A 26,652-nucleotide genomic window follows, 5' to 3' on the forward strand; every position below is an offset into this window, starting at 1 on the left:
GAGGGGGTGGGGTGGAGGGAATCTTATATCACGTGACAGGGGCGGCGCGGCCCGGGGTGTCAGTGTGGAGGAGACTGAGGTAAAGTTGGGAGCGCAGCGGCGTTGGCGGCGGCGGCGGCGGCAGCGGCAACGCGGCGGGGCCGGGTATTGTCCGCGGCCCCTTTAAATCCGCGATCCCCTTTTTAACCTCCCTCCTTCTCCTCTGTCCCGTCTGTAGTCCCCTCCCGCGGTAGGCCCCCCCACGCGTTGTTTCCCCACTGTACACCTTCCCCTCTAGGCTTGCGAGCTCGGGCGTCCAACCCCCCCCTCGAGTTGGCCGCCGGGGGTTTTGTTTATAGTTGGGTTCGCGGCCTACTGGGCCGCGCCAAAGCCGGGGCCTCGATTTGGGAGCGTGGCCGGGGCGGGGCTTGGGGCAGCCGGGGGGGGGGGGCATGCGGCTAGAGCCTGAAGGGGGAGAGCGAGAAAGAGCGCGGGCGAGCGAGGCCTGGGCCCAGCCTGAGGTAGGGTTCTCCACTAGGACCAGTGTCTATGGAGAAGGCCTCCTCCCTTCCTAGCCGTCTGTGGGCCTCTGGTCCGGATCCGGCCTGGTTTGGGGGCCGTGGGGGGGTGCGATGGGGTGGAGCTGCCCCACACTCCCCCATGTGGCCCTCAGCTTGGAGTGCGGAGGATTAATTTGTTCCGGGTGGGAGGTAGAGAGGCGAATGGCCCCATGGGCTCTTGATGTGGCGCGGAGGGGGGTGAGTCTCCCATCCTCCGCGCGTGGGCTTCTGTCCTCTGTTCGTTTCCAGCCTCTTTGTCGGCTCCTCTTATTACCCTGCCTTCTTTCTTATCAACCCGGGTCGAGGAATATATTTTTGTTGCTGTCTTTGGCTTCCAGTTGTCTATACTGTAGTTTTGGGTATCCAAGCAATTATATTATTTGGGAAGCTGGACATGGAGGCCCCCATGGGTTGCTATGTCTAAGGGACGTCACTAGATCACTGGGCATTTGATCATTTTTCTCATAATGGAAATGGAATTCCAAATTTCTTGAGACCCTTCACCTGGTGGACAGCCCCTAAATTGCTTTTCAAAGTGATGTCACAAACAAGAGACTGCTTTCCACTATTCTTAAAATTTAGCAATTTCTGGTGTAGGTAGTTGTGGAAAGAAAAACACCACAGTTAAAAGGCGGTCTTGTTAACGATTTTTTGCCTTTGAGTCACTGATTATTAAATGGAGAAATCCTTTTTTGTCTCCACCTCCCATATTCTGTGTAGGGGGTGTCTGTTGTGACTTGCTGGGAGGGGATGTGGGTCACTTTGACAACCAGCATTACTAGAGATCAAAATATTTAGATGTGTATCTGTTGATAAAACTGTTTTGTGGGTCCTACACCATTGTCTTTAATTATTAGATTCTCCCAATGCCTGTTTGTGTTGTGAATGGGAAACACTACTGTTGTGTGAAATAGTGATGGGAGGCTCAAATGTACTGCACCTCCCAAGTGTTTCTGACTGGAAAGGCTCCTAACAGAGTGAAGGTGGTTGGGATTGGGACACAGGACTTTTCAGTGAAGCATCTAGGGAAATTAGCTTCTCTGTTAGTTGTGGTAAGCCGTACCCATCCCAGTCCAACTTCAGAATGTCTGAATTGTTTCTTACAGTAGATTGTAAGCTCCCTGAGAGCAGCAACTAAGTCACAATGCTTTTGTATTTCCTGAAGTATTGGACACACAGTAGATACTCAATAAATACTTATTGTTTATTTTTTTCAGTAAAATTTCTCTGGCTATTCCTTTAATTAGCTGGCTCTCAAAAGGTAGTTAAGGGCATTTCTTTGTTGAAACCTATACTTGTTTCTCTAGTGTTCCTTTCTCATCCTATTTCCCTTAAGTACTTATGTTTTGTAAGAGTTAACAAACAAGGTCACATATTCCCACTGTATAACTCTGGGTATTTGTCTTTGTTTGCTATTAAAACACCACTAATTCTGTGCCCTTGAGTGGTTTGCCCAGATTATTTACTTTTGACCTGTTGCTCACTGTTACTAATTAGGGGTTAAAATTTTAGTTACACATTTCAGAGTATTTCCAAAGAAGGAAATGGAAGATAAAAGCAAGAATGATTGGAAGGATTTTTTTTTTTGCTGGTTAATTATGTATCTTTAAATATGACTGTAATATATTTACATCTAACTTGAAAGATGTGCCATGAGGTACACAACCAGTCTTAACTTATATTTATGGCCTAATTCTTAAACATTGATATACATGGAGTAGAAACCATTCAGCATTTTTAAGCTACAGGAGTAGGTTGAGATTGATTACAGTCAATTTTAAAACATAGTTTTCCTTTCGTCCCCCCCCCCCCCGCCCCCAACTATTGCTGCTTTGGATCCACCAGTACTTCGTTAAACAACACTTGTCCTTTTGTAAATTAAGTGTTGCTATAACTATAATGCTAGCTTGGGAAAGTAAACTAATAATATACAATTTACAGGTCTTTGTACATGTGTATAGGTACTGGCTAAAAATTAGTGCTTTGTCTTTTAAAATCCTTTTATTGGTGATAAGAGATGAAAAGTCTTTGTTCTTAATAACCACATCAAAAACAAAAAACAAAGACCTGTGCAACCCATTGACACTTGTTGAAGCACTTCTACACAGGAATGTCCGATTTTTCAGTGTTATCTCAGAAACAGGTGAAGTTCATATCCCTAGTTAGCTTCTTTAGAACTCTCCTGACCTCAAACTCCAGTGTCTGCTGGGCAGTCTAGAATTACCCTATATAATGTTCGTTAGTGGAAAAAAAATGTAGAGAAGGAAAGTATAGACTTGTCTTTGGAAAAGAATAAAACCATGAAAAGTAACCTGCTTTTGAGCACTCTATCTTGATGATGAATGTTTTTGTTTATTCAAAGTAGCAGCTGAGATTACTTTATAACACAATATGAAGAAAGAACTTGAATTTAGTAGAACAGTTATTTGGTAGAAAGGACAGAAAATATGTTTTAGTTTTGGGAAGGCTCCCGTGTTCTGTGTTTCTTTAAGGAGTGAAGTCATCTTGCAAACAGTTTCAAATTTAAAGTCATTTCCTAGAAGCCCTTTGAAATAAAATTTATGATAGGTTTATTTGATTGGGGCCAGATTTGGGATTCCCTTTTTGTATTAAGGTGAGTGGTGCAGAGTAATTGCTATTCTGCTTACTTGAAAGTGTGTATGAGACTGTAACAGCTGCAAAGGCAGTGTATTGCCATTAACTGTATAGGAAATGGATTCTGGGTAATCACTAGGGCTAATGCATGTCCTAGTAGAGTCATGAAGAGCTAAAACTGGAAAGAAAAGGCTAGTTATGAACTCTTGCCTTTTCCCAGGTAGTAGAAGTCACAGACAACTTGTTAAACAGTGTAGGGCAGGTAAGGTTATGACTGTTTCTAATGTGTAGTGGATATGTTTTTTTCCTTCTATCTCTGTTAAAGTTATGAACCTAGGTTCTTACCTGAGCCATGCCTACAACTCTTCCAATACTTTAAATTATAATTTTTTTGGCTTAAAGGAGGCTTTCCCCTCTCCTCCCTCCCTTTTTTCCCTTCCTCTCTCTCCCTTTTTTCTCTCTCTGTTCTTTCCTTCTTTCATTTCTGTCTATCTTTTGTGACAGGATCTTACTGTGTTGCCCAGGCTGGCCTCAAATTTACGATTCTCTCTGGTCAGCTTTCCAAGTGCTGGGATTACAGGTATGTTCTGTGCCCAACTCCTGGAAGGCATTTATTTTCCAGCGTTTGTTAATTGGCTTTCTTTTTGTCAGACACCAGATACTGTTTAGAAAGTGTTTTTAGTATTGATAATGATTTTGCTTATTTTTGTGATAACAGTAATCAGATTATGTTCCTAACATATTAGGGAAAAAAATGTCACATAGGCCAGCACTTGGGAGGCAGAGGCAGGAGAATTGCCAAGAGTTTGAGGCCTGCCAAGGCTACATCGAGAGACTGTCTTCAAACAAACAAAAATTCATCACATTTGCTTTTATACATTTTTTGATGTAGGGTTTGATGACCTAGCCTAGGACCTTTATGCAAAGCGTATGTTTTATCACTGAGGCTTATGAACGAAAATGGATTAACAGCCATATTTATCACACTACAACAAAAAATGTTTCAGTGATACACACCTGTAGTCACAGCATTTGGGAAGTAGAGAAAGATGATTGTTTTCAAATTCCGCTTTGCTGCAGTGTGTTTGAGGTCAGCTCACACTAAAACCCAAAATAAATCTTAAAAGATTACTCTTGAGTTGAAAATGTAGTTCAGTGCTTGAGAGCTTGCCTATCACATATGAAGGTCCATGTTTGATTCCAGCACTAACAGGAAGAAATGAATGGTTTAAAAAAAAAAAGTGGATTTCCTTTGTTCCTTTGAGAGTAAAAAAAGTGATTGGTGGAAAGTATTGATAAAATAGAATTGAAAACATTTTATCTATGTCTAACGATCTCTTTTTTCTTCTTTAGTATTCTTTGTAAATACTGTTATTTGTATATACTGTAAATGATGACGTCGGTGGGCACTAACCGAGCCCGGGGAAACTGGGAACAACCTCAAAACCAAAACCAGACACAGCACAAGCAGAGGCCACAGGTAATGAATCTAGGGCTGTGAATCTATGAGTAATTATATCAGCTGATAGTGGTTTCCATGCAGTGTAATGCATTCTGTGCTTTGGAATGCTGATTTAGGTTCCTTGTTATCTATTCCTTGGCTCTTTAGTGTCAGGCCTAACTCAGTGACATACTTTGACATAATGTGTTTACTTTTTTGTTTGTTTTTGTTTTATTTAGTTAGTTTTTCAAGACAGGATTTTTCTGTGTAGCTCTGGCTGTCCTGGAACTTGCTTTGTAGACCAGGCTGGCCTCGAACTCACAGAGATGCAACTGCCTCTGCCTCCCAAGTGCTTGGAATTAAAGGTGCGTGCCACCACTGCCTGGCCACATGCTTATTTTTTTCTTGCTTAATATTGTGAGACTTAGGGTTTCATTTTGAATACTGTGCTAGGTATGTTGGTGTTTTCCTTCCAAATTCTGAACTGATTGAACAGTACATTACTATTCTCTTTAGCCAATATTTGTTTTTCCTGAAAGATTTTAACTTAGCTCTTATTTTCCCCTAAGGTCTTGAGGCCTTACCTGAATTTTTTCCTTTCCAATGAGAAGCTGGCATCTTCACTGTAAACCTTCTAAATTAACAACTGAGACACCATAGAGCAGTGGTTCTCAACTTTCCTAATGCTGTGATCCTTTAATATATAATTCATGTTGTGGTGACCCCCAACTATAAAATTATGTTTGTTGTTACTTCGTAACTGTAATTTTGATATTGTTGTTACTATCTAATGTGCAGGATATCTGATATATAACCCCTGTGAAAGGGTTGTTCGATCCTCAAAGGGGTGTTAACTCATGTTAACCACTGTTGTAGAGCATCGATAAGTTTTAGAGCAATAAATTAACCTTGGGTATTAAGTTTGATTTAGATGTGCTGTAAATTACAAATGTGTAACTAATGTTATGGATATGAGTTAATTCCTTGAATGGAGCCCAGTGGCCCAGTATATCAAATACATAAGACTAGACTAATGGTTCCTGTATGTTTCTTCACTTTCTTTTTTAACTCTTTTCCTTCCCTTTTCTTTTTTCCTCTGGAGTCTTGGTTAGGTAGCCCTGGCTGGCCTGGTACTCACTGTGTAGGCTGACCGCAAACTTGAAATTTCTTGTGTGTCAGCATCTGTGTAATGAATTTAGACGTGCTATCTTCGTGGTCTGCTTGCTTTCTTTCTTTCTCACTCTTTCTTTTTCTTTTGAGAAAAGGTTTCTCTGTTGCCCTGGCTGGCCTTGAACTCAGATCTGCCTGCCTCTGCCTCCTTAGTGCTGGGAAAAAAAGGCTCCACCATTGCCCTTTTTTAGTTTTTTAAAATTTTTGCAGTGCTAAAAATTGACTCTATAGCTTTTAGTAGTCTGGGTAAAGATTTGATCATTGGGCTGTCTCCCCAGCTTTGTTTTTATTTTTTATTTTTTTGAGACAGGGTTTCATAAAGCTGCCTAGACTGGCCTTGAATTCATTTTGTAGTCCAGGTCGGCCTTGAGCTTTCCATCTTCTTGCCTTCACCTCTCAAGTAGCAGGGATTACAGGCTTGGCTCACCAGACCAAGATGCTTTGAATTTTGTAGGGGAAGTTGCATTGCTGAAGACTAAACCTAGAGCTAGGCAAGTACCTTGCTATTGAGATTCATCTGCAGCCTACTGCTTTGGTCATTTTTTTCTTTTCTTTTTTGTAACAAAAAAGAGTTGGGTGGTAGGAGATAAAAATCTATTACTTGGGTCCCTCTTGGTTAATTTCTTACTTCTTGATTGAGGTTTCTTGATCCTTTTTCAATTCCTAGGCCACTGCAGAGCAAATTCGACTTGCACAGATGATTTCGGACCATAATGACGCTGACTTTGAGGAGAAGGTGAAACAAGTGAGTATCCCACTGGTTTTTTGTGAAGCTCTCAGAATGAAAGCAGGATTCCATGTCATTCGTGCTTACATTGAATATAAGTGTACTGGGTAGGGAGATGGGTCAGTGGGGAGAGTGTGTGAGGGCCTGAGTTGAGTCCTGTAAAGCGTGGAAGCCATACATAGAAGCATACATCTGTTATCCCAGTGCTCTCACTGTGAGATGGGTGATGGAGACAGGAGAATTCCAGGCCCCTTTATTTAGTGGTAGACAACAAAAGATAAACTTATCTCAAGGTGGAAATAAAGGACTGATACCAAGGCTGTCCTGTAAACTCCTCCATGGTCTGTGGCACACAACATTCCTGCAGTATACACACACTCAACACCAGGACAAGTAATCACATTCATTGAGAATTTAGATCGTTAAATAATTGTTTTCATTGTGTTATATAGTGCATTCCTTTGGATAGTTACCTTGTCCAAAAAGTTTTATCATAATCCTAACTTTTTTGTTTTGTGTGTTTTTCTCCTGACACACCTAGAGTGTTGTGTATGCTAAATTCATACCATACCACTGGCCTATATCTTCAGTCCCTTAGATAGAGGAAGTTTGGAAATGATATGTGGAACAGAACCTTATATGTTTCAGCGTGATTCTCCACTTGATACTTACTCTGAATATTTTTGACTTGGTCCCTAAAAATTTGCTTTTGTTAACATTTATTTATTGGGTGTGTTTTTTGTTTTTCTTGAGACAGCGTTTCTCTGTGTAGCCTTGGCTGTCCTGGACTCCTTTTGTAGACTAGGGTGGCCATGAACTCACAAAGATCTGCCTGCCTCTACCTCATGGAGTGCTGGGATCACAGCCCTGCACGGCCACTGCACTCATCTACTTGGATGTGTTTATATGCTATGGTTCTTGATGTGGAGACAACATGATAACTTGTGGGAGTTGGGTTTTCTCCTGCCATGTAGATGCTAGGGATTGAGTTCAAGTTATCTGTCTTGGTGGCAAGTTCCTTTACTTGCTGAGGCATCTCTTCAGTCTTTAAGTTTTGCTTTTGGAAGTACAATTATGTTTTACATTTCTTGCTTTTTAAACTTGCTTCTTTTAAATGTAGTTGTTATCTCATTCCTTCATCTGTTTTCCTCTTAGGTGTATAAAATTGCTTGTGGTTACTAATTTTTTTTTTTTTTTTCAGTTGATTGACATCACAGGCAAAAACCAGGATGAATGTGTGATTGCTTTGCATGACTGCAATGGAGATGTCAACAGAGCCATCAATGTTCTCCTGGAAGGAAATCCAGACACGGTAGAGTGCTAATAAAGTTTTTTATGAGTGGGGTTCAGGGTTGGGAGGCTAGTAGTAATTTTAAAAATAGCCAGTGGGCAGATGGTCTTAAACAACATACTTTTTTTCTAAGTAGAATAAGAAGCAGCCATAGAGATTGTAGCAGGTTACAAATACTGTGCTTTATATATACACAGCCTCTTCATAAGAGTTACAGGGAAAGCAGGCGAAGTCAGTCTCTTCTCATTGGCCTGGAATAAGTTGTTCATTTTAGATGAATTCAAGGCTTGGAAGCTTGGGTTGCTTTGAACTAGAGATACTAATCAGTAAAGCCTTTTCTTGGTTTTTGTGCTGCCAGGAAGTCACAGATTGCCAGCCTCTAAATTGAGAACATTCCTATATAATTATTATCTTTATATTAACATACTGTTTCATTGCTTGAACGTAGTTTTGTGCTAATTTAAAAAAAAAAAAAAGAGAGCCTGTTTACATTCCTGGATTTGATAGAATATCCTAAAGGATCACTTGCCTTTGAATTAAGCCAATTGCCCTCATTTTTCTTTCCTTTTTAATAAGAATTCTTTTTCTGTGTTTGTTTTCTCTTCAACAACAGAACATTGCCTTATTACCTTTGTGAACAGATCATTTTGAAATCTTTTCACTCTACTGATCTTACACTGAGAATTTTTGATTGGAATACTGCTCATTCTTTAAGATACCAACTTACGTTGCCATTGTGTTCTCTGCCCCCTTCACCCTCCCATCTCTGGGAGATAGGATTTCTGTGTGTAGCTCTGGTTGTCCTGAAACTCTGTAGAGCATGCTGGCCTCAAACTCTGATTCACCTGCCTTTGCCTTCCAAATGCTGGGATTAAAGGTGTGTACCACTACCACCTGGCATAATGTATTTTATTTTAATTTTTTTTTTTTTTTTTTTTTTTCTGAGACAGGGTTTCTCTGTATAATAGCCTTGGCTGTCCTGGAATGTTTTTGTGGACCTAGCTGGCCTCTAACTCATAGAGCTCAGCCTGCGTCTTCCTCCCCAAGTATTGGGATTACAGGAGTGTGTCACCATGCCTGGCTACCAATTTAAAGATTTTTAAAGATACCAACTGTCAGTAAACCACTAGAAGATTGTCAGTTTCCTTGGATGGTAGCAAATACTGGGGATATATTTTTTAAAGATTTATTTTATTTATTTATTTATTACATATATATTGTTCTTTCTGCCTGCACACTAGCAGAGGGCACCAGGGCACCAGATCTCATTATAAATGGTTATAAGCCAGCATGTAGTTGCTGGGAATTGAACTCAGAACCTCTGGAAGAACAGCCAGTGCTGTTAACCTCTGAGCCATCTGTCCAGCCCCAGGAATTTTTTTTTTAATTTATATTTATTATCGGACAATTTTATACATACGTAATATACTTTGGTCATATTTCCATTAGTCTTTCCTATCCCCTTCTGCCTTCTGCCAGAGTTATTTTCAACATGTCTCCCTCCTACTTTACTCCTTGTATGTGTAGCTTTAGTTAGCCTTACCATGTGTGAACATGGCTTAGGAGTTGCTTACTTAAGCAAGGGTAATTCTTCAGTGTCTATACCACTGAGTAAATAAGATCCCCCCTCTTGCAGCAACCATTAACTACTTGTGTCTCCTTAAGCAGGGATGGAGCCTTATGAGCCCCTCTCCCATTCACAATGGAATGCTGATGGACCTGTTTTGTGCAAGGTTACTACTGCTGATAGGAGTTAATGGTGTACTTACCTCATCATATCTAGAAGACACTTTTTCAAGCTTTCATTCCTATCCTCTGGCTCTTAGATTGTTTTGTCTGGTTTTGTCATGTTCCCTGAGCCTTGGAAAAGGGTGTAGATGCCCTCCTTAGGACTAAGTACTCAAAAGTTACTTATTCTCAGCACTTTGACCATTTAATGAGTCTCCCTATCAGCTGTTGCCCACTACAAAAAGAAAGAAATGAACATGTGTTTAGAGTTTGATGTGATACATAAATCTAGCACTGGGGAGTCAGGTAGACAGTTTTCTGTAGGTTTGTGGTCATATAGGTTTTCTGTAGGTTTCTGTAGGCTTGGTTTATATAGAAAGATCTAGGATAAGAGCTATATGAGAGAGCTAAAGAGATGGCTCAGAGGTTGAGAGCACTGGATGATCTTCAAGATGTTCTGAGTTCAATTCCCAACACCACATGGTGGCCCATGACCATCTATAATGAGATCTGGTGCTCTCTTCTGGCCTGCAGGCAGAACACTGTATGTGTGTGTATATATATATATATATATATATATATATATGTAATAAAGAAATAAACCTTTTTTAAAAAAGAGCTGTATGAAAAGACCCTGTCCAAAAAAAACAAAAAGTAAATATGTAGAAGGCAGTTTAATACCCTGTCCATTTAGCTGTTTTTTTTCTTTTCTCTTTCATTCTTTCGTGTGTGTGTGTGTATGTGTATGTGTATGAGAGAGAGCGAGAGAGAGAGATATTCAATAAAAATCATAACTAGCCTAGGCTGGCCTCAACTCAAAACAGTCCTTCTGCCTTACCTCTTGAGAAATTAGTGTGTTTTTGTCTTCATTGTGTGTTAATATGTGTGGTTGGTAGGTGCAAGTGTGAGGATGTGACACCAGAGGGCAACCCCCAGTATTGTTTTCAGCCATTTATTTTCTATTTTTGAGAGAGGGGCTATTTTTGGGACCCAGGACTCGGTTAGGGCCACACTGGCGAGCCTGCAAGCCCCAGGGCTCTGCCTGTCTTCATCTCACCAGCACTAGGTTTACGAGTACATGTCTGGCTTTTTAATGTGCATGCTGGGGATGAAACGCAGGTCTTCAGACTGTGTGGCAAGCACTTTAACTACTTGATATAGCTCTAGGCCTATATGTTTACAGGAGTGAAATGTAAACCTCAGACTTGATATTCTCTTGCTTCAACCCTCCAGTGCTGGGATTACAAGTGTATTCTACCAGGTCTGACCTAAACTTTTTGCCTTTGTTTGTGAGATACTCTTTATTATTTTATTTAAAAAAAAAAAAAAAAAAACTTACTGGCATAATGGCAGGTACCTTTAATCCCAGCACTTGCGGGGCGGAGGCAGGCAGACCTTTGAATTCATGGCCAGCCTGGTCTACAGAATCAATTCTAGGACAGCCAGGACTGTTACACAGAGAAACCCTGTCTTGGAAAAACCAAACAAAAACTCACTGGTCTATTTTTTATTATGTTTGTGTGATTTTTTTTTTCCAGGCAAGCGCCATTACCTTCTGAACTATCAACCTGTTGTCCTCATGCTTTTTAAAATCTTTTACTGTTTTTCTTTGTAGAACCTACGTCTTATTTCTCTTATCTCATCTCTTGTGGCTTCTGTCTAGTACTACAAATCTAACTTCCCACTATATAAACAAAGAAAACAAGGTAGTGAATATGAGCTTAGGCCACATTTAAATCTTCTACTATAAATAAAAGCAGTGGGGATTCGGTACCGATGGTGTTGAATGTTTTTTGTGGATGAGACTCACAGTGTTTAAGGACGATCATAGTAGTAATTCTTTCTCCTTATAGAACTTACTGGTGTCAGCAGCTAATACACACACCATAGACCTCTCTGTCTCTCTTGTGACAAGAGTTCTCTGCAGCTCTGACTGTCCTGGAAGTCATTCTGTAGACCAGGTTGGCCTTGAACTTAGAGCTCCACCTGCATCTCCCCGAGTGCTGGCATTAAAGGCTCATGCCTTAATGCCTAAACATTAACCCGTACACACAGGTTCTATATACTTTGTTTGAGGCCACCTATGTCTATGTAGTAGGTTCTAGGGTAGCCAGGATAACGTTGTAAATTCTTGGGTTTTTTTTTTTGTTTTTTGTTTGTTTGTTTGTTTTTTAAAGAATAAAACTAAGTAAAACTTTAAAGACCTATTAGAACTTGTTAGTTTAGTTTCCAGTATTCTGGTGCAGATTTAGCTGTAGGATTATTATGACTTATAAATTGAAGCTTCAGTGAGCATCGAATGGCATATCAACTGCACGGTTGGTACATAACAACATACAAGTGTGTTGGAAGAATGCATAGGGAGAAGCTGCTATATTATAGGTTAATACTTGGCTTGGTAAAATTGCTATGTTACTTTATTTAAAGAACAAAACAGCTGGACGCTGTTCCTCATTCTTATAATCCTAGCACTCAGGGAGGCAGAGGCCTGTGGATCTCTGTGAGTTCAAGGCCAGCCTAGTCTACACTGTGAGTCTAGGACAGTCGAGGCTATATTCAAAGAAACCCTGTCTTCAGAAACAAAAGCAACTTTATGTGTATGAGTATTTTGCCTGCATGTATGTCTGTATAATTTGCATGCCTGGGGTCCTTGGAGGCTAAGAGAGTGAGACAGTACTTGGATTGAACCCAGGCCTTTATACTTGTATGTGTTCTACTATTGAGAGCTTTGTACCCTCTAGCCCTATATTTAGTTTTAGTTTTAACTTAAAATCTTTGTTAAGATGTGCATGAGATTAATCATTTTCACCTGTTTTGGTATATGCATATATGTGAAAGAGAGAGAATTGTTTTCCTTCTTAATTTCTGGGTTTCATAAAAGAATATGCTGTAAGGACAAATGCGGCTCACTCAGTTTACATTTAATAGTAACATCTAGAAGCCTTCAGTTTTAAGTTTTGCTTAATGTGATAAGAAAGGAGCCCAAAGTAGTGTTAAGGCCTTTAATCCCAGCACTCAGGAGGCAGAAACTGTTAGATATCTCTGAGTGAGAGGCCACCCTATACTACATAGTAAGTTCCAGGCCAGTTATCATGACATAGTGAGACCTTGTCTCAAAAAAGAATGTAAACTGTTGTGTGTTAATGAATCTTGAGGGTTCTGGGAATGTAGTTTATAGAGATCAGTCTTAGACTAAAACACCTGAGCTGCGAAAGGCATAGAGTTTTTAGAAGTGATCCCTGCATCTGTTAGCCAGGCACAGTAGTGAACACCTGTTACCTTAGCTTCTGGAGCTAAGGCAGGGGAATTGGAAATTTGAGTGTAGCCTGTCTACTATAGTGAGACACCCCAAACCCCTACCTATAAAACAATAATGCTTCAATTTTTGCAGCAGTAAGTATAAGGGTTGAAGTTCTATCTGTACTCTGCATTTAAACAGAAGTAAACTAAAAAATTTTTGTTCTTCTGTTTTTTGAGACAGTGTTACTCTATGTAGAACTGGCTATTTTAGAATTTACTCTAGACCACACTGGCCTTTGAACTCACAGAGATCCACCTTCCTCTACATCCCAAGTGCTGGTATTAAAGGTGTGGGCCCCTGTTGCCCAGCTCAAAATTTCTTTCTTTCTTTCTTTTATTATATTTAGTTATTTTGTTTGTCATGTACACCTGCACGCCAGAAGAGAACACCAGATCTAATTATAAATGGTTGTGAGCCACCATGTGGTTGCTGGGAGTTGAACTCAGGACCTTTGGAAGTACAGCCAGTGCTCTTAACCTCTAAGCCATTCTCCAGCCCTCAGAATTTCTTAAACCATGCATCCTGAAAAAATAGTTGTACCAGTTTTCATCTTTAATGTACTAATTGTTATTCATATATACATGGTGTTCTGTCTTTCTTTAGCATTCCTGGGAGATGGTTGGGAAGAAGAAAGGAGTCTCAGGACAGAAAGATGGTGGACAAACTGAATCTAATGAAGAAGGAAAAGAAAATCGAGACCGGGACAGAGACTATAGCCGGCGACGTGGTGGGCCACCACGACGGGGGAGAGGTGCCAGCCGTGGACGAGAGTGTATGCATGGGGCTTTATCAAAACCAGCTGTGGGTCAGTAATGTCTAGACTCCAGGGATGTGTCAGGACTCTGTTAGGGAGCACCCTGGAACTGTTATATTGCCTAAATCTGTAAAGATCTTGACAGTTTTTTGCATTGTAGCCTTTCCTACAACAGTCACTTACACAGCATTAAACAACCATGTAGTCATTTTTAAAATTACTTCCTGAGCTCTCTGTGTGTCTCATCACAACATCACTCATCCCTGAAAAACCATCATGTTTCATCCTATCATATCATGTTCTCTTAGCTTTGTCTCCCTGACAGTGTATTCAATATAATGTATACATTTCTGTCTATCCTAACTGACCTTGTTCTGCCTGTGTTTGTTCTGTATTTCAGTTCGGGGCCAGGAGAATGGATTGGATGGTACCAAGAGTGGAGGACCTTCTGGAAGAGGCACAGACAGAGGCAGAAGAGGCCGTGGTCGAGGAAGAGGTGAAAGTTTTGAGGGGAAGTGATAAATAGCCATGAAAAAGTTACATTAGTAGAGCTGACAGGCAGATATGTAACAAAGTATATATTTGTGCTGGGTAGAATGGGAAGAAAAGGAGATGAATAACTTACTTGAAGATCTAGCAGTGAGTTTGTGTATATGTATGTGTGTATGTGGCAGGTGGAGCCTGAGGTCAACCTCAGGTGGAATTGTTCCCCAAGCACTTTTTATTTTATAGTTTTTGTTACATATCTTTAAACAATTTTTTTTTTTCCAAGAAAAAGATCGCATGGTTATAAACAATGAGTTTATAAATTCTATGTTACTCTTCTCCACTTCTTCCTTTTACTCATTTCCCTGACTTTGTTCAAAGTTTCTGAGATGTGTTAAGGTTTTTCGTTCATTTGTTAATATATATATAATTTTATAATTTTATTTTTATTTTTTTCCCACATGTTGGGTAAGCACTCTGCCATTGAGGTGTAATCCCAGAGGCCAATAGAGGCATTGGATCAAGAGTTAGAATTACAGATAGCAGTATGTAGTAATTTATTTAAGTTAATCCCAGTACTCTGAAGGTGGAGGCAAGTGGATCTCTTGAGTTTTATGCCAGCCTGGGCTATAGAGTGAGTTCTAAACCCTGTCTCAAAACAACAACAAAAAGTAATCACAACTTATGAACCACTTTATAGGATCTGGGAACCAAACCCAGGTCTTCTCAAAGAGGTGGAAGCACTCTTACTCACTGAGCCATCTTGAGCCCCCTCATTTATATTATTTAATGCTAAAAGTAATATTGTAATAGACATCTTTATCCATAAATTTTATAAGCTATTATTTCTTTATATTTGTTTGTTTTTTGTTTTTTTAAGATAGGGCTTCTCTGTGTAGCCCTAGCTGTCTTTGACTCACTTGTAGACCAGGCTGCCCTTGAATTTACAGAGATCTGCCTGCCTTTGCCTCCCATATGCTGGGCTTAAAGCATGCATCACCAATGCCCAGCAAGAGATTATTTTTTTAGGATAGTATTTTAAAAAATGGCTTATGCTGGTCATGGTTTGAAGACTGTTTGTTTCCTTATGGCACTGGTAGTGATGCTGGGGAATGGTAGGCAAATGTTTGTCACTGTATTACTTTGCAGCTCAAAGTTCATCCCTCCACTTCCTCCCTCAAGTTAAGAGATACAAGAACTTTTAATTGGTTTTTATTTATTTTGTGTGCATATATGTGTGACACCTAGGTGGATGGCAGAGGACCTCTTTCCACCATGTGGGTCTTGAGATTTGAATTCCAGTCATTAGATTTGACAGCAGATATTTTTACCCCATCAAGCCATCATCTCATTAGCCCTTTTGTTTTATGTTCATTTTCTTTTAAGGGTCTCACTCAGCAGCTCTAGTTATATATACCAGCATGGTCTGGAACTCACAGAAATCTACCTGCCTCTTCACGAGTGCTAGGATCAAAGATGTGTGCCATCATACCTTGCTATGTTACTTTACTAAGTAATTTCTGTAATAGCTTAAGCAGACTTACCAGTTATTTCAAGAAAGTGGAATTTTTTGGTAATTATGAAACAAATTATTATGAACTGTAAATTTTTTAATTCTGAAAACATTAAAAAATATTACACTAAAGAAATAAAGAGACATACTACTGTTAAGGAAAGAAAAAAAATTAAGTCTTCTTTTTTTTTTTTAAAAAAAAAAAAAAAGCCACCTAGCTTTTTAAGCTTTTTATCAGTAAGATAACCACTAGAAATACTTTGTGTAAAAAGTGAAAAAACAAAACAAAAAACACAAAGTAAAACCCTGAGATTGGAGAGATGGTTCAACCATTAAAGAGTATTTACTGTTCTTGCAGAGGACCTGGGTTCTTTCCCTGAGAATCCACTTAATGCCTCACAACCATCTATAACCAGTGCTAAGAGATCTGATGCTTTCTTTGACCACCTCAAGTTTCTTCTGCACATATGATGGAGAGGTGGTGGCAGGTGGATCTCTGTGAATTTGAGAGTAGCCTATCTACATTGCAAGTTCTAGGTCAGCCAACGCTACATCGTGAGACTGTTTCCTAGGAACAATCAAATATGTAAAAATACTATTTAAGCAATCAAAAAACCCCTTAGGATGGTAGTACAGCTTAATCCCAGTGCTGGTCTGACATGCACAAGGCCCTGGGTTTTATGCTCTGCATTGAGGAGAAAGTCTGCAGTGTTTCTCCAAAACAAAAGTTAGAAGAGAAAAAGTACCAAATGTTCAAAATTTTTATTTCACTAAATTCACATTCATTGATAACGATGACAGTATGCCTTGTTGATCAGATTTTGGCCAAAGAATACAAACTGCGTTGTACAGAGCAGTAAGAATGCTGAGGACAAGAGTAGTCTACGGCATCACTAAGAAGCTTTCCCCTGGCCAGATCACATGGGGTTTCAAAGATCTTCTTAAGATCTTCAGTGCTGTCATCATTCACCTCTGGCTTTTTTTCCTGAATAGCATCAATCATGTTATCTCTTTAACTCACGACAGGAGAAATTTTAATGCAAAAAAAAAAAAAAAAAAAAAGCCTTTGATTTAAGAATTTCAAAACCTGTGAGATGACATACTTTTGTCACTTATTTCTTTGCTCTGGGAGTTTTGGCTCTAGTAGCCTTTGGTGGAACGGTCTTGTTTTAATTGCCCTCTTCCTTCAACTTTGGCTTTTCTTCCATACTATTCCTTCTTAGGTAATTCCACTGTATATTTCGGGTAAATTTTCTATAACGAGTTTGAAGATTTATTTGGGAAATTGTTCTCTACCTACATTTAGCAACATCAGGCATATATTTATTCACAGTACTTTGTTGTTAGTAATGGATAGACTCCACAACCGAGGACTTGAATTAGGTAATTAACCTGTACTGTACATTCAGCTCCACTGGTTTTAGAATTGTCAGTAGCCATTTTATAAACCCAGGTAAAGGAACAGCTCCTACCAGCCAAAATGACACATGGAATTATTCTAGCTGTAGGAGTCGAAGAATCCATCTTGCCCCTCATTTTTTTGAGAGAGTCTCATTAGCCTGGAACTCACCAGTGGTCTATGTTTAGCTGGCTCGGGGATCTATCAAGTTGAATTTTTATGCTTGAATATCATATACTTTATCTGAGCTACCTCCCTCCCCATGACAGTTTCAGCAGCAAATAAACAGCTGATAACAGTAATGATTGTCCTGTGTTAGATTAACTGCTATGCTCCATGGGATTGAAAGAAGGGAAATTTGGCAGTAACACTTGCTATTCCAAAGATGCCTTGGCTGGCTAGGTGTTCAATGTCAACTTCTAAAATATCTCTCTTTTTCTGCAGGTAGCTCTGGTAGGCGAGGAGGAAGGTTTTCTGCTCAAGGAATGGGGTAGGTTTTGCTGATTTTTTTTTTTTTTAAAGTTTTTTTACTCTGAGGATCAACAAAGAGAACCTTAGCCCAAATGAGATCAGAATGATTTATAGACTTCCTTTTATGAACTGATCTCTGCTGTCTTTATAGCCGAAGCCAGCTTTAAGCTTACGGTTCTTTTACCTCAGCCTTCCAAATGGTGGTATTTAGGTGTGCATTAGGACATCTGGCTGATTTGTAGGTTAGTTAGAAATTGTGTAAATTGTGTAGATTTGTGCTAATTTTTCAGAAAGAAACATTTACCTTCTGGATCATTTGTGCAATGTCATTTTACATTGGCTGATTTTAAAAAACATGAGATTATAGAATGGGTAGTGATATATTTTAGGAAGGAAATAATCAAGATTATGATTGTTTTGAGTAAATGTTTGCTGTGTCTGCTAATGAAGTTAGAATTTCTAAGGCTTCTCCCATAACCCCCTCCTTTTTTTTTTTTTTAAAGAACCTTTAACCCAGCTGATTATGCAGAGCCAGCCAACACTGATGATAACTATGGCAATACCAGTGGCAATACATGGAACAACACTGGCCACTTTGAACCAGATGATGGAACGAGTGAGTGACTTTCTAAGAATTTTTCATTTTTGGGCATGAGATTGTGGATTGAAAATCAAATACTCTACCATTGGGATGTGCTCATTTCTGGAAATAACTGCATGAAGCATTTCTGTCATCTTATTTTAAGGTTATACTTAGATTTAAAAACTGTAAGAGTAGTATTTAAGAACAGATACAGAAGTTAATATAGGGATGATGATTTAATGTGTATAGTATGGTTTGCCATGGGTTTGTGAGTATATTTTGTGTACCAGTTCACTTGATCATTATTTTATGCAGTAGCCAAGTAGGTATCCTGTCCTAAGCTGGCTTTAAACTCACTATGTAACTGAGGATGACTTTGAATAAATGAACTGGTTCTCCTGCCTCTACCTGTCCAGGAATTATATATAGGTGCACACAGACCCCACACCTGGATTTAAGATAAGCTTTATCATCACCATCTTAATGCTTAAGATTGAAAGAGAGATTATGAATTTACTAGTATTTGAATTCAGAACTATTTGACTCTAAAACTTTATGTTCTTTGCATAATCCCATATAGATGCTTCTAGCACTGAGTGTATTTCCTATTTCTTCTATGTTAGGGTAGTTTCATCTTGTAAATATAATTAAATTAAACTGATTAAGTTACTAGTCAGAAGATTAGCAGAGCCCAGAATTAGAGCTGACACTTGATTTGTTTTCTGATACTAAAATAGGCATGTCCTTCTTTTTAAGTTTCTTCAGACAGGGTTTCTTTGTGTAGCCTTGGCTGTCCTGGAACTCAGCTTTGTAGATCAGGCTGGCCTTGAAATCAGAGATCCACCTGCCGCGCCCTCTTCTGCACTGAAATTAAATGTCTTTTTTTAATTTTTGTTTTTTGATATATCTCAGTTATTTTCAAGAGACTCACTAGAATTCTAGCTTTTAATTGAATAGTCTTCTTGGTGTTTGTCACTTGATGTATTGTTTATAGGATTTGAATAAAACCACTTTTGTTGGCTGTATCTAGGTATAGTGTAAATATTTAAGGATATGTTTAGGCTTATGGGATACAACAAGATATCGTCAAGACTAAAAGCCAAGGTTCTCTTTTAATGAGAGCAGCATCAGAATCTGGAGTGTCTTCTTTTTTGTGCTGTTTCATTTTTCATGGGGATTGAACCAGAACATTGTGCATGCTAAGCAAGAACTCTATTATCCTTAGGTCCTAGAGTGCTTTCCTTTTTTGTGATATCATTTCCTGTCTGAGCTGGCATTTGAGAGCTTGTGTGTTCTTTTTATAAAGAGGTCTGAGTTTAACAGGGGGCTGAAATTTTGGGCTTGCTGACATGTTACCATTCAAATTTTACTATATATACATGTTTATATATGGTAAAACATATATATTAAAATGTGTTGTGGAATTTGCTTGCATGTATGTCTGTATACAACATGCCTGCCTTTTGCCTGTGGAGGCCAGAAAAGGTTGTTTAGATCCCTTAGAACTGGAGATTGAATGGTTATTGACTGTTATGTGGAATTGAACCCTGGTCCTCTGGAGGAGGCCAGTGTTCTTAGCAACTGTGAGGTATCTCAAGCTCCCTCTGTTTTTTTAATTTTTAGTAGTTCTCATGGGTTAAGGCACAGAAATTGAACTGTGAAAAAAAAATGTGGGCATCTTATTAAGTTTCTCTAGTCACTTGGGTTTGAAATGAATTTGTGTGTGTTTTTTTTTTTGTTTGTTTTTTTTTGTTTTTGTTTTTCAAGATAGGGTTTGTCTTTGTAGCGTTGTCTATCCTGCAACTCACTCTGTATACCAGACTGGTCTTGAACTCAGAAACCTGCCTGATTCTGCCTCCCAAGTGCCACCACCGCCCAGCTGAAATGTTTTAACTTAATATGTTGTACAGATTTAAAAATTTGTTTTTTATTTCATTTTTTTTTGTTAGTTTTATAGAGGCAGTGGTAGCAGTCTCAGTAAAAATAAGTTACTGGTTCTCACCTATAGTATAGTCTTAGTATAGTATAGACTATAGTATAGTCTTGGATATTTAACTTTTTAATCTTTTGAAGACAAGATAATGGAAGTTAAGGAATTAGCTTTTAGTTTAGAATAAGAACTTTGGGGTTATGTGTGAGGAGGTTGATTCCTAGACCTTATCTTTTGCTTTCTTTTTGTGGGGATGGGTTTGAGACATGGACTGGGTTTCTGTGTATCTCTGGCTGGAACTCGCTCGGTAGACCATTCTGGCCTCAGACGCACAGATCCATTTGCCTCTGCCTCCCTAGTGCTAGAATTAAAAGTGTGTGCCACTACCGTCCAGCTTCCCTGCCCCACTCCCCATAGCTACCTTAAATTAAGAATCTGGTTGGAAAAAACAAGTACTGTTTTAATGATTAGAAAAGAGCAGATTTTAGAAGTCTGGAATCACAAGTCAATGATGTGCGGCTAGAATGAAATGATAACATGATGCCACTGTTAACCTCTTTTGTGTGAAAGGATTGGTGATAGCTTCATATGCTCCTGTTGTCAACTACATGATGTGACATACTTTTATGCATGATCTCTTTTATGTTTTCATAGAACAAACTTCAAATTCCTTTTTTAATTTAGAAATAATTCAAATCTACTCTTAAAATATCCACAGGTACAATGAGGTTTATGTATTGGGGGCAGATGTTCTCATTCACAAGCAAAATTTCACTGGTTGTTTTTTCTTTTCTTTTCTTTTTTGTTTCAGGACTTGATTTCATTGGGGTTGAGGGGTCAAATTATCCCCGAAAATTTGAGACTGCTCCTGGTATGATACATCCAGGTGCCTAATTGCCCCGGATATTTTTATAGATTTTTATGAATTGAAATATCTGTGGATATGTTATTTTTCCGTCTTTCTGCTTTTTTCTTTCTACCTTTTTCATCTTCTGTGCCCACTTTTCCCTCCCCAAATTATATTCATTTAGTAAATATCTGGCATTTACATTGAGCTTTGTGCTGTTGGAATTCAAATCCTAATCTTTGTAGAACATTTTCATCTTACTGTTCCATGACCATACTTCTGGTACAGGAAACCATCAAACACAAGTATCCATAGCTTTCCTATCTTAATTCAGTTCACCAGAGGAGAGAAAAAAAATTCTTGCACAAAGAGCCCAGGTTAGGTGCCTTTTTACTTAGTTATAACTCCAGGAGTATATTAAGTGCTAACTCATTTAAGGTTCCATTTATCAAGGATGAGGCAGATGTCAATGAGGAGTAAGAAGAGAACCATAAGAGTGAGAAGATGTGACTTGTATTTCCATGTAGAAGATAGTTTCTATTATTAAATGTTTTGAAAATATTAGGTGTTTTTGTAGTTGTTAAACTATTTCATTTTGCTTTTTCTTTAATGAGATAAGATTTTAATACGTAGACCACCAGGTTGGCCTCAAAACTCTTGTGTGCGTGCATGTGTGTACACATCTTCATGTCTGTCTTGTGTAAATGCATGCACATGGAGCCTAGAGGTCAACATTGGGTCTCTTCCTTAGTTTGTTGCCAACTCTTGTTCTCTGACTGCACCTTGAAGCTCACAAATTCAGATAGACCAGCTGGTCAGCAAGCCCCTGTAATTCTTCTGTTCCTGCCTTCCTGGTGTTGGCATTAGTCTCATGCCTCTGTACTTGGTTTTGTTTTTATGCTGCTGGGAATCAAATCGAGGGTTTTGTGTATTCTAAGCAAGCCTGTTCCCACCAAGCCAAATACCTAATCTGTGCCCAGCTTCTATGTGGATGTTGGGAATTGAACTCAGGTTCTCATTCTGTCATAGAAAGACCTTACTTACTGAACCATTTTTCCTTGCCCCATGCCCTCAAGTTTTTGATGTCTTTGTGTTACCTTTGAAGTACTAAGAGGAGGCATACTCAACCATTTGTTAATTCTTTCTTATTTTTAACTTTAAAATTTTTATTTTATTGAGAGACAGTCTCACTATGCAGCCTTAGTAGCTCGCCTGGAATTTGCATACAGACCAAGTTGCCCTGGAATTTAAAGAGATTCTCAACCTCCTAAGTCTGGCATTAAAGGCGTTTGCCACCATGCCCAGCAAACCCCTGTTAATTCTTATAGAAGCTTTCTTTAGATTAGCTAGAAGGCTTCAAGAGTTACTCTTATACTATGAATTTTAGAGTTTAAAAAAATGGGTAAGTTTTAGTTTCTGGTGCAGGTAAATTCTGGCATTAGTGTTTTAGTAGAAGAGAAGAATCATATTTCTCAAAAATGTACTTATGAGAGATATTTCTGAATTTATTTGTATGTGTGGAACAAAAATTTTTGAGGAAAATTTTTGTGTTAGTGTTAGAGAGAATGGATAAAACTCTGGCTGTTCAGGCATAATGACTGGAGTTTGGGTCCACAGCTCCCATTTAAGAGCCACACAGATGTAGAGGCCTGCCTATGACCCAGAACTGTGGAGGAGGAGATTGGATCTCCAGTGCAAGCTGATGGCTGGACTGCCCAAAGAAGATCAGCTTCAGTTGGAGCCAGGGACCCTGCCTCAGTAAAACAGAGTGTTACAGATACCTAACATCAGCCTCTTGGTTCCACATGCATTGTGCCTTCACATGTGAACATACATAAATAACACAGAAAGAGAGGGAGAGAGAATAGCGAAGTTGCTCAAGTAAATATCTGGAAGTGGGCTGATTGTGTATAGAACTTCCCTGTGCAAACTATTCCAGCATAAAAGAAGAGGAAAATGATTTCCAATATGATCTGTGCGATGACCTTGGCCAGTCAGATTCCATAGTTTCTTTGAGTAGGATTAGGGTAGTAGCTGTTGGTACATACTTGATTTTAATTTCATCTTGTATCTTCCAAAAGAACAGGTCTGTGCAGTGTTCTCTATACTTACTGGTTTAGACCAGTAACACGTATGAACTTAACCTGTGCTGGCTACTTTTTTATTCATTTATAATAGCAGATAGGTCCTTTGTTCTCTGTTCAGCTTTTAAACCTTCTCATTCCCCTTTCACTAAACATGTGCCAACTTTTTATAGTTCTCTACCCCTGGTAGCATTTCTCTTCAGATTACCTTGAGTTTTGTTTTGTTTGTGTGTTTATTTTTACACAAAATAAATAGATGTAGCTTGCATGTTCTGGTTTGAATTACTTGCTACTGTCTCATTAAATGATTGCTAAGACAAAGATATTGCATGACATGTTGAATCTTGGTGGGGAGGAGTGTTTTTTCCACTCCTGTTACAGCTCTAACCCAATTGAACGTGAAATCCTAATCTTGTTAAAGCCTGTTTACTTCAGTATTTCTAAAGAGTCTTTCCCTATCTCTGAAGTCAACAAATTCTTTCTGATTGCTAAACTGTAATACTATTGCTTGTCAAATTGTTAATGCAGTAGAATTGTCTGAATGTGTTTTATAATGACATTTATTTTAACACCCCCCCCCCCCATTCCTAGGTGCATGGAGAACTGCAACAGAAGAGTGGGGAACTGAAGATTGGAATGAAGATGTAAGTATCCCTGGGCTCTTCCTTACCTAATATATTCTATTCCTAAGTTGTGTTTTGGAATAGAAAATGGAAATATTTCTACCTTTCAAAATGTACTGCTAAGATTCTGACCTAAAACTTTTACATCCAAAATAGTGTTGTTGTTATTATATGATGGAGACTGGGCATCGATAGGACTCTGGGGAACCACTGTGGAAAGGGCAAGTTCAGGTGTAAGTCCACTGCCTGATTGTCAGATTAACCCAGGAAGATAGAGTGGTTGGGTAGAGAATCAGTATTGCAGTTAGGACTAGGAACAAACCAAAAGTAGTAAAATACTTACCTAATATGTGTGAGATCTTGCATTCAGATCCTGTCAGTGCAGAAAAATTGGTTTTAGTTAAGCAGATAGTACATAGTACATTGAGTAACCGCTGCTAATGGCATACAACCCTACTTGATATCATTATTTGATACTAAGTCCTATAATGAATTGACAGTGGATAGTTATGGTACCTAAGCTTTAAGATTACAATCCAGTTGGCTGTGAAACTTCTATTTACCCAATGCCCAACTCCGCAATTGAAGTGACTATCCAGTTGGATATCTGCTAGCTTGACTCAACTGGAAAACTTAAAGATGGGTGGTTTGTAAGGAACTTTTTTGAGTATTACCTAAATAAAAAGAATTACCTGTTCAGACTCAGACTTTTACTGTGAATTGTGGTTTTCAGTGATTTTAGATATACTTACTTTTATATTTTAAATCTGCTTTCTTTTATATAGTTAAGTAAGGTAGCTTTGTCAGATTGTTTTGGTTGTCAGTCTTACATTTCTTAAAACTCAGTACACCAACTTCATAGAAGGTAATTAATGAGTTTCTTTTATAGTTAAGCTAAACTGCTTTGTGCATATGAACAAGTTCTACTTTTTGGAATTTGGTTTGTGTTCATGAGGAATATATTTGGGAAACAATGGGTTTTCTGTTTATTAGAGAAGAGATTTTAATCAAGTAAAAGAAACAAACCTAATTCAATAAATAAAATAAACAATATAATTTAGGAAGAAAATTTTTCCCCATAATTGGTTACCTAGTTAGATGCCTTGCAAGTATAATGTAGTCAATATTAATGTAAAACTCGGGTATAGTTAAAATTCCCGAAAAAAACATATTACTTGACCAGCACTTGGACTTGAACTGCTCAATAGCCAGGAATTAACATTATTTATTTCTTCATCTGGTCATGCTTTTCCTTTCATTGAGGGAGAGAAAATGGTGGAAGATCAATGTAGGAGGTAGGAGTTGGGATTTATAATGAGAAAACAGAAAGGAATTTCCTCAATAAATGTGACTAGCACAAAGATATCCTTCCTGTGAGTTCAGTCTGTGTATATATATGGTATGACTTTGTTTGATTGTGTTCCTTAGTTCTAGTTTTTGCTTGGATAAACCATTGAGCAGACTTGAGATCAACCCATTCAGGATTCCTCGGGATAGATAGTACATTTTTTAATAGAGTTTTTCTCTTGGTTTTGAATTTACCTTACCTGTGGCAAATTTCTGTCTTTAACCTTTGTGATACCAGAGTAACTGATTCCTCTCTTTCCAGCTTTCTGAGACCAAGATCTTTACTGCCTCTAATGTGTCTTCAGTGCCTCTGCCTGCGGAGAATGTGACAATCACTGCTGGTCAGAGGCAAGTGTGTAATAAAACTGAGTGCCTTTTTAACACATAGGTTTCTTTTGATTGAGGGATTTTAAACAGTTTTTGTTGTTGTTTTCGAGACAGGGATTCTCCATATAGCCCTGCCTGTCCTAGAACTTTTACTCTGTAGACCAGGCTAGTCTCAAACATAGGGTTCTCGGCTTCCCGAATGCTGGGATTAAAAGGGTGGCTTAGAACAGTTTTCAGTTAGTGTAAAAATAGTTCATATTGCTGTAGTATTAAACTTGATTCATTCCTGAAATAATTTTAATTTATCTTTATGTGTGTGTGCCACATGTGTCTGGGTGCTTTTGGAGGCCAAAAGGGGGTGTAAGATCCTCTGTAGCTATAAGTTGTTTTGAGCTTCAAGACATGGGTGTAGAGAGCTGAACTTGAGTCCTCCAAAAGAGCAGCAAGTGTTCTTACTTAAGTACTTAGTCATCTCTCTATAGCCCCCAAACTAAAATAGTTTCTTAATTATATAGATCAGTTAGTCTTATAACCACAAGAGCTTAGGAAATTTTTTTTTAATAAACTTCTGAATTTTGCAACCCTGTTTAGTAGCTTATTATAATAATGGTCTTTATCTGTTCAGCCCATTCAGTACAGTCCAACATTCATATTCATGGGTTCTTCATTCACGTAGTCAGCCAACCATAGTTTGAAAATGGTGATGTGGCTGCTCATAGTGGTGCACTCCTTTAATGCCAGCACTTGGGAGGCATAGGTAGGGTTATCTGTGAGTTTAAGAGTCAGCCTTGTCTACACAGTGAGCTCTAGGACAGCCAGGACTATGAAGAGTCTTCCCACTAAAAAAAAAAAGCGTGAGCAGGAAATCACCAAGGTTACTTGATATGGCCGTGAGGAATTAAATCAGGCTGCTTGGAGAGGCCACGGCAAGATTGAGGCTGTGACAATTTTATTGAGAGCAATCAGACTATACCTTTATCAGAAACAATGTAATGACAATTGCCAGGATCAATACAGTTGTAGTTGCCAGGACACAATGTTTACAAGCTATATAGAGCACATGAGGTAATGTCTAAGACCAGTTGTCCTGTCAGGCTTCCATGCTTCCCTAACTACTAATGGAACGTATAGAGAAATACAAAGCATTCTTAACACTCACTGCCTGAGAGACTGTATTGGTCTCTCAGAAAATGGAGGGCACATAGTATGAGAAAGCTATGATGCATGCCTTTCAAAGCAGCTAGGTCAGGCCAACTCCATGGTTCTCTGCAGAGCCATATCTGTACTGAACATAAAAGTAATGTAAAGATGACTCAAGCTGTTGCAGAGAGCCCTACATGGTGTCAGCAAGCCTTTACTATCTGCACTCAGGAGGCAGGGGCGGACAGAACTCTCTGAGTTTAAAGCTAGTCAGGTCTACAGAATGTGTTCCAGGATAGCCAGGGCTACACACAGAAACCCTGTCTTGAAAAAAAAAACAGTCAAACAAAAAAAAA

At 38.8% G+C, this 26,652-nt stretch overlaps 1 protein-coding gene across 24 annotated transcripts in view; it reads left to right on the forward strand.

Annotated features, from left to right (window-relative positions):
• The first annotated feature begins 22 nt into the window (after window positions 1-22).
• Ubap2l (ubiquitin associated protein 2 like) overlaps window positions 23-26,652 on the forward strand; it is a 59,130-nt gene continuing 32,500 nt past the window's right edge. For 9 of the 24 annotated variants that reach the window (XM_055623774.1, XM_055623793.1, XM_055623784.1 and 6 more), the window contains exons 1-10: window positions 80-144; window positions 4,488-4,614; window positions 6,413-6,490; window positions 7,674-7,784; window positions 13,396-13,564; window positions 13,947-14,042; window positions 17,389-17,434; window positions 17,919-18,031; window positions 23,451-23,503; window positions 25,092-25,177. In XM_055623774.1, coding sequence (XP_055479749.1) covers window positions 4,525-4,614; window positions 6,413-6,490; window positions 7,674-7,784; window positions 13,396-13,564; window positions 13,947-14,042; window positions 17,389-17,434; window positions 17,919-18,031; window positions 23,451-23,503; window positions 25,092-25,177 — 842 coding nt within the window. In that variant the 5' untranslated portion in view covers window positions 80-144; window positions 4,488-4,524. Of the gene's footprint in view, window positions 145-206; window positions 230-456; window positions 501-4,487; window positions 4,615-6,412; window positions 6,491-7,673; window positions 7,785-13,395; window positions 13,565-13,946; window positions 14,043-17,388; window positions 17,435-17,918; window positions 18,032-20,739; window positions 20,815-23,450; window positions 23,504-25,091; window positions 25,178-26,652 lie in introns of those variants that run through there. The other 15 variants (XM_055623723.1, XM_055623745.1, XM_055623674.1 and 12 more) reach the window with 5 other exon arrangements.

This window comes from Psammomys obesus, unplaced genomic scaffold, assembly GCF_907164565.1.
Source record: "Psammomys obesus unplaced genomic scaffold, mPsaObe1.curated_primary_1811, whole genome shotgun sequence".
In the NCBI taxonomy this organism is placed as follows: Eukaryota; Metazoa; Chordata; class Mammalia; order Rodentia; family Muridae; genus Psammomys; species Psammomys obesus.